We start from the raw sequence: 8,358 nt of genomic DNA on the forward strand, positions 1-8,358 counted from the left end.
TGAAAATTCGCTTGTAAATTTAAAAAGTTTAAAACATAAATCTAAAATGTTAACTTGTAAATATAAAAGTAATATATTCTAATAAAAATATTTGAAAACTATGTCAAATGTTTGGTCAAAGTTTTGTTAGTGGGCAATTTGGTCTTTTCATGAATGTCAAATACAACACTCAAGAATCTTAAAACTTCACTATTATTTAACAAATTCTCCAGAATTATAAATAAATCCTTAATTTGAGTACTATTTGTAATTTTTTTCATTACTAATAAATAAATTATTTAACTTTATATAAAGTTTTATTTTAGTTTCTTAATTTTATAAAGGATTAAGGGTCATTTTTACTCCTGAAGTATATGTAAAAGTAAATAAATGATCCTAAACTTAACTATAAGTCACTTATATCTCTTGACTTTAAAAATTTAATTGTTCATGCCCCTATTTTGTTAAGTGGGTCTCACATTTAAATTTTTTAATATTTTTTATATTATAAAATAATTAATAGTGAGTCCCACAATTATTTTTTTACAATACAAAAAAAATTACTCTCTCTCCTCCCTCTTTCCTACTCTCCCTCTCTCCTCTTTCTATTTCCTTCATTCCCTCTCTCTTCGGATGGAATTGCATCTTTGTGTCGCATCATCACTACCAGAGATGATTAAGTTGTACGACAAGTTGCTGAATCTAGGCATTAAGATGGTGCTTATCTAGAAGACCTCTCAATCAAGAGAAAGTCACTGCTTTGAACCTTAAGAACATTGGTTACCACACTTGGTTCAAGTTGATCCTCAAATAAGTAATTCATACGTGTGTGTACTGTGTAGCTTTTACTACTGCTATGTATGTGATATTAGGTCTAAGTTCGAGGTCCAAGGCGTTGACAATTGCAAGGGTAGGATGAAGCTGCATCGGCAAGTTAGCAAGGTGGAGAACCTAATGCTCCCTTTGGTTCTGTATGTTGCTGTTCTGGAACCCAAAGAAGGCGCCAAGCATCTTGCCCTCTCAATAGCTCTTCGTCAAACATGCATGTATGCACCACCTACTCGCTCACCCTTGTTCTTTAAGTAAAAAAGTGGTGAGGTTCTGGTTCAAATGGTGTGATGTTGATGGTGGGTGCCAATAATGAGGAGACGCAGAGGTTGTTGCCATAAGGTTGAGGATGGAGGCGCATGAAGAAGGGCAAACTTATTTAGGTTCGGAGATGGTGAGAGATGATGATTAAACATATTGAATAGATTCAACAATGGTTCAACGATGGCGCATGATGAACAGATTCAGGTAGAGTTGTTTTGCTATTTCCTCCAAAACTTTGACCTCCGTGTCCTCAGTCTTCGCAACAACTCCCTCTCTGGTTTGAGACCAAGCTGCCTTACCAGGGAAGGCCAAACTCCAGTTGACTCAACTCTTAAGCACCGTCACCTTCACACAATAGCTCAATTAGGCTAATCTTGGGGTGGCTCGTCCTAGGAGGTGGAGGGCAAAGGGGCAATTGAAGTCAAAATTGGAGTTAAGTTGGAGCTCGAAGAGGTGGAAGAAGAGGAGGTCTTGGTTGGACAATGGAGAGAGAAAGGAGGGGGAGAGAGAAGGTGGAAGAGAGAGAAGAATTTTTTAAATCATTAAAAAATATAAAAATACATTGGTGGAACCCAGAATGCAATATTTTATAATGAATAAATGTTAAAAAAATTCACATGTGGACCCAACAAATAGAAAAAAATTGCAGGAAAAATAGCAAGATGGCAAATTTAAAAATATTAGTGGTTAAAGAATATAAGTGCCTGTTTGGTTCACTGAATCATAGGAAATGGAATATAATATAATGATGATTACACATGTTTGTTTGGTATGTTATAAGATGTATATATTTTTTTAAGAAAAAAATACTAAAAGAATGATGAAATGTCCTTTCTACCCCTCACCACAAAAACAATTCCATCTATCTTCCTCCTTTTCCCGATGATGGCTATTCGGCAATATCACCCTCAATCTAGAAAATCGATACCTTATGTCAGTACAGACCACACAAAGTAACATAATCAAAATCCAAAACCCACCATCTAGAAAATTAACTCAAAAATAATGAGGAATGGAGGAAGACGCAAATGAGGAGATGAGATTTGAGAATGGTGGCATGAGAGGGTGGCGGGGAAGTGGGCTTCGGACTGGCAACAGCGAGGTGGGCTTGGGATAGATGATCTATCTTTGGCGCAGCAACCGTTAACGGCGGCGGGCCTAGGTCCTAGCAGAAATGATGAGGTGATGCAATCTGAAGGTGGACGATGGTAGCAATGTGGATGATCAGGAAGGTCTTGCTGGTGGTGAAGGAAAGGAGCGTGGCGGCATATCTGATGGTAGATGATAGCGACCAAGGTTTCTTCTTCCTCTTGCTTCTTGTTTGAGAAGTTTATTCAGCAAAAGGAGATGGTGAGCAATGTGCATTTTTTAAGGGCAATAGTGTCTTTTCTTCATCCTATAATCCTCATTCATATGGCCAGCGATGCAATCCAGATGCTGTCATTTAAGAGAATCAGGATTACATGATGTAATCCCCTTTACATTACCAAGTCCAACCAAACATTTGGAATAGGCTAGCTGCATCATGATGACATGTAATTGAGATAAATGGGATTGAACCAAACGAGCCATAAATGACAAATAATTGAATTTAAAGTCATTTATGCGCTTTCAAATCATGGGCAAAATTAACCCTTAACTCTTTTATAAAATGTGTTTTCAATACTATTAGTAATTTTTCCATTAATAAATGAATTATTCTTTTTCCTTTGGATACATCCATTATTACTAGGCCCTTTTAGAGCATTACCAGGCTCAATTAGGAGCCAGTCTCCTAAAGACATTGTATGCGTTCACACAAATTTAATGTCAGGACCTTGCATTCATGTACTCATGCAGTAGACCTTCTGCACCTTCCACTAGAAGGTCTACTGGTAATGAATTGTCCTTCTAAATCAAAAAGAATTTTAAAATTCTTAGTCAAACAGAATTTTCACATCCAAACATAGCGACTCAAGCCAGGACCAGGATGATATGTAGAACCAGTCTGGCAAATAGGTACACGGCATTCTGGAACAACAAAAAGCAGAGGGAGAGATTGATAATCTCTGTTACAAATTGTGTTCTAGAATATCTGCAGGCTGTTCAGGTGGACTTCGTATCAGATTCTAGTAAAGTGAACTAGCCGCATCAACACAAATTGCATATGATAAGAATTTTAATCACACATGAGACGACCACAGGTTAACTAACAGCTGATCATTGACAGGGAAAAACCAAGCAAGAAACACGGCTGATAAAATTGAAGCCATGTAACAATTTTAATCAAGAAAGTTGCATTCAAGAATCCCATCAAGTGCCTACAGATATTTATAATGGATAGAAAAACCTAAGTTACAGTGATATATGAACTCCAAGCTTGAGCACTGCTTAAGGCAGCTACAGCGTGGTTGGAGCTGCACTAAACAACAAAATGACCAGAAATCAAGTACAAATATTACAGTCTACCTTAGCTTGGTTCTCTTTGGCATGCTACTACCTAGACTGGCTCGTGACTTACCAAAGGCTTTCATCTTCCTTCTTTTCCTATCTTCTTCGCTGTCAGACTCATTGCCTTTCTCCCTATCTGCATTGCTGGCTTCCCTCTCCAACTCCTCCCACGTCTTTCCCTTCTCTTCTTCTGAGTCGTCCCCAGAGTCCTCCTCCTCCTCATCCTCGGACTCCACTAGAGATTCACTATCAGAATCATCGTCATCTGAGTCAGACTCGGGTTCAACATCTGATGGCTCATAACCTTTGTCTGACTCCTCTGAATTCTCTGATTCTGAATCAGTAGCTTCCAAATTCAAAAATTCCCAACCCCCACCTTCTATAAAGCTCTGTGGGTCATCGGTGATTGTCTTGAGTATCTGGCGCCAATTCAGATTTAGCCTACTCTCATAATACTTAATGTCCGTAGTGTCAAGCCATTCCTTGATTCCATCAAGTGAAGTGGAAGGGATGGAATCAATCCTGAGAACATCCCGCTTGAAGTCCTTAAATACTATTGTCATATCAAAGTTCTTCTGCCCAAGACCAACTCTCTCTAAATTCACAATCTCAATCTCACTTAGAGTAACAACAAGGAACGGTGTTTCAATCAGCTCAACAAGACAGGCTGAAGTAGGAACAATGAATACAGAGGACTTATGAGGGACCCCAGTAAAGCCAAGTTCTCTCAAAGGTTGATCAAACTCCAAGTCAAGGCCACTAAATTGCGGCTGTCCCCAGAGATCATTGACTCGATTAACAAAGCTCTGAAATTCCACATTGATTTTGTTCTTCCTATCTCTCTCCCGTTGTTCTTCTTCAAGCTCATCAGGGTCATAGGCAGATCTCTTTCCACCACCTACATTCTGGACCATCTCCATTACTTCAACGTAAAATTGCACATCCTTGGTTTTCTTGTTTCCCACCATAATATGGTTGTGCAAATGGAAATGCAGGAGCGTAATCATTTCATTTTCAGCTGGCTGAAAAAACGCATGCTTAATGTTGGCAAACATTACATCTACACGTTCATCTTGCCTAGTGGTTGAGTAACGAAATCCATTCACATGAGCCTCAAGTGTGCCAGGTATCTTCCTTCCACGTCCACCAAAAGGGGGCCGAATCCAAAGGTCAGGCAACCGAATTGGCTTAAATCTATTATTGGCAAGTTGCAGTTTCTCCTGAGTAACCAAAGTTGCTCTCTCAGCTCTCTCAGACTCCCTAGCTACAACTTGTCGCCTAAGTGTTTTAATGGACTGCACCACCTCACTAATGTGCCTTGGATCCTTGGAACGGAAAGAAGCCTCCTTCAGATATATAGAACCAGGGTACTTCATTGTGTTTGCATCCTGAGAACTAAAAGGGGTCCCAGGAACATTAAAAATAATTCTGATGTAGCAGTTCCGATTGGTGTCCTGCTGGCTGGAAACAGTTCGTATGAAAGCCACATGAAAAGGCACCATACTTCCATTTATAGGCAAGAGAACTGCCTCATGCTTCTGATCAATCTGAATCATCATATCCCTGGGAGGGGGGAGGTCATTTATGTTCTTGTAGGCAACCAGGTCAGCCGAAGTCCTTACAGAAGCACGGTTGTCTCCTGTCTCACTTCCTCCTCCAGCCAGCCGCCTTGCAGTTTCTTCATTTTTCTGACGTGCAAGTTCTGCTTGATGCTGCCTTCGGAGTTCCTCCTTTGATATCTCATGATTGTCTGACCTTAGAGTGGTCTTAGACATGACAGGCTCAGCACCATTGACCTTGGCTTTCTTTCTTGGCAGCTCCTCTTCTTCTTCCTCATTGAATGAGTAGGCCACATCCTTAAGAGCTTTAGAGCTCAGAGAAGTAACAACTTCTGTCTTATCTTTGTTGATTATGACCGTGTCAGCAAGAAGCATAGAGAACTTCTGGTTCTTTGACTTATGGCTCTCGCTCTGAAGGTTCTGGAATCCAAGTGTAACATTAAAGACCATGCCTTCTTTTACTATCTGCTCATTTTTAGCATTAAGATTTAAACCTGACTCACGAAACTCTATGCCAATGCCTGTCCCAGCAGATTTTGTCAAATTAGAAACCAACTCAGGAGCATCCTTTTCTACAACAGAAAGTGCAGCCATGTATGCAGCACTCATCTTGCTCCCCGGCTTCAAGGAACCAATGACAGCTTCATGGGCCTTCAGAAGAACTTCATAAGCCTTACTCTGAAGGGGCTCTGCATCAATCAAAAAGGTCCTAGCTATGTTTGAGCAGTAGCTTTTATATCGAGCTCCAACTGCACATATTATCACACTGGCAGAATCATAATGAAGTAACTCATCATTGCTGACAGCACTAGGTCTGAGATCAAACTCTCCCCCACTCTGAAAAATTGGGGGATAACAAATATCAACATTCTCTGCCTTTAGTTTACAATTGACTTTTGAAGGTTCCAGTACAACTTTCTCAGTCTCCTCCATCAATGTAGAATGAGAAACTTTCTTCTCATCATCAATTACATTCTCAAGCTTTGGAACAACAAAGTTTTTCATCACACTTGTTGTCAGGTATGCTGCTCTCTTAATTGATGTTAATTCCTCGCTATTCTTAACAGCAAACAAACTCGACAATCCATTACCCACATCAACAAGTTGGAAATTTGTATTTTTCAGTTTATCAGCCCATGTTTCTAGGAATTTTCCTTCAGGAGCTTCTCTTGATATGTAACCAACAGTGGGAACATCAGAACCATCTACCTTTGAATGAGCACGGATGGCACGGAATATAGCATCCATTTGAGCAACCCCATCATCATTTTTGGCCTTGATATGCATAACAATGTCAGCACCAACAGCCTCTTTGGAAGGTTTCTTTATGGCCTCAAGAATGGAGCCCTTCTTTTGGCTACATAACAAGTGAATCTGCTTCTTCGTGAAGACCATAATTGTATCTGGGAACTCAAAACCAAGAAGCCATAAATTCAGAGCAGTAGATTTTAAGTATCGGAGATCATCTGAAGGTGGAGGACATGCTATGACAATTGCATCTGAAGAACCCCACAGATTTGTTTTGTGTTCATCCCAATGAGAATAAAATGATTTCAACCTAAATTGAAATGTATTTAGATCAATAGAATAAGCACTTCCTGCTACACTGGACTTTCCATTGGGAGGTTGGACATTTCCATTTCGATGGTCAGCCATTTGCACAGAATAGTCTACTCAGTTTCTGAAAAACAAAAGATACAGTAAAAACTTTCAATCTAATTTTATCTTTCATTTATGACGAATTTAAAACTTTCAATCTTCGTTTTCAAATATTTTATGTATTCATATAATCCATACTTGACTGATTATTACAAAGTGGGACTCCATTTTACCTTCTTGGTTACAATCTAATAAACACTTCTCTTTCCTATAGGTCCTTTTAAACAAAGAGGTAACTCTAACACAATTCTTTTCAATATTCATTCAACTAAAAAATTATGCAGAACAACAGACATGGCAGCTACTTCGCAACCTCACAAAAATTAAAAATAATAAAAGGGAAGTGAAAGTAAATAAGAAAGCCAAGACTACAGAACACAATTATCCCTGGAATGAAGTTTCAGGCCAAATTAAAATGAATAATACGACGGCTTCAATGTTTTAAAGGAGGCAGCTCTATGTTAAAAAAAAAAAAACAGAAGATGAGGCATTCTTTAGCAAGATTCAAATCCAAACTCTCGAAACTTATGCGTCTAAACAACAGAAAGACTAAAAAAAGTACAGGAATAGAAACGCTAAGAAGTTCATATGGTTTTGGTGTCCTGACCTAGAGTGGCTTGATGAACAAGAAGGTCCAGCAAAACGAAGAAATGGCTATCTAAAATCCAAACATTGTTAAGAAATGGTCGACTACTTCGTAAACTCTTGCAATCGAAATATAGTCAACAAAGCCGCACAATAAAGCTTAACCAGTATTCGTCTTTTCATTATTTAGATTCTACGACTTCTCGATTATAAAAGAATCAGAATGGCGTGTAACAGCGAAATGACCAATTCTACAAGAGCCCCCATTGACATGGGAATTAAGTCCGAACTAAAAGACTCCACGAAGGTGAAGGAACAACACCAAAAGAAAAAATTCAGGCCATTTCCCAGTACCCTAAGAAATTCACAACTTCGTAAAAATACCTGTTCAGGCTCAGGGATTGCCCATTCACGGACCCTATCTCGACGTTGATGGCAAGCTTCGCGAACCAGGATTTTCGATTTTTTTTTTTCAATCCTTACTTTCCTTCGGTTTTCTTCGATTTCGTCTCTATTTTCTTTCCCTCTCCTTCTATTCTGTTATCACCTACCCTTTCTCGCCCTTTTCGTTCTTATTCAGCTGAGTCCAGATATCCTCACCCTCTCTCCCTCTCTCTCCCTCTGTTCTCTCTCCGACTCCCTCCGTTTCTTCCAGATTTCTCCTCGCTTCACTGTTCTCGCGCTGCCGTGCGCTACCCTGCGAAGAGGGAAAAGGGGAGAGATGGAACGCAAGAAACCCTGCGTTTCATCCCTTCATTTTGTTTGACCATTATTTTCCTTTGGGAAATCGCAATGAAGCACCGCTCAAAGTATTTTGAATTTGGTCATAAATTTCCTTACATGACATGTAACGCATCTGACCAAAAAATAATAATAATAATAATAAAATAGAAAAGATAAAAATGACTTCTTAAAAATTTCACCCGGTAGAAAAATTACAACTAACAACAACAGTTCAACATACATGATGAAAAATACGAAGTATAACCAAAGACTTTTGGGTTTAGTGGCACTATGTTGTGAGTTTATACACTGGGTTTTGGGTTCAATCCCA

General features: G+C 39.1%; 1 protein-coding gene across 1 annotated transcript; it reads right to left on the minus strand.

Annotated features, from left to right (window-relative positions):
- Positions 1 to 3,255: 3,255 nt before the first annotated feature.
- Positions 3,256 to 8,065, minus strand: LOC129285813 (FACT complex subunit SPT16-like). Its single transcript, XM_054921729.1, has 2 exons — positions 7,689 to 8,065; positions 3,256 to 6,741 (listed from the first exon to the last, which is right to left on the minus strand). The coding sequence occupies exon 2, from the start codon at positions 6,714 to 6,716 to the stop codon at positions 3,516 to 3,518; it is 3,201 nt and encodes a 1,066-aa protein (XP_054777704.1). The 5' UTR covers positions 6,717 to 6,741; positions 7,689 to 8,065; the 3' UTR covers positions 3,256 to 3,515.
- Between the last annotated feature and the right edge of the window lie 293 nt (positions 8,066 to 8,358).

This window comes from Prosopis cineraria, unplaced genomic scaffold, assembly GCF_029017545.1.
Source record: "Prosopis cineraria cultivar Desert tree isolate PC_DT_omini unplaced genomic scaffold, ASM2901754v1 PC11, whole genome shotgun sequence".
In the NCBI taxonomy this organism is placed as follows: domain Eukaryota; kingdom Viridiplantae; phylum Streptophyta; class Magnoliopsida; order Fabales; family Fabaceae; genus Prosopis; species Prosopis cineraria.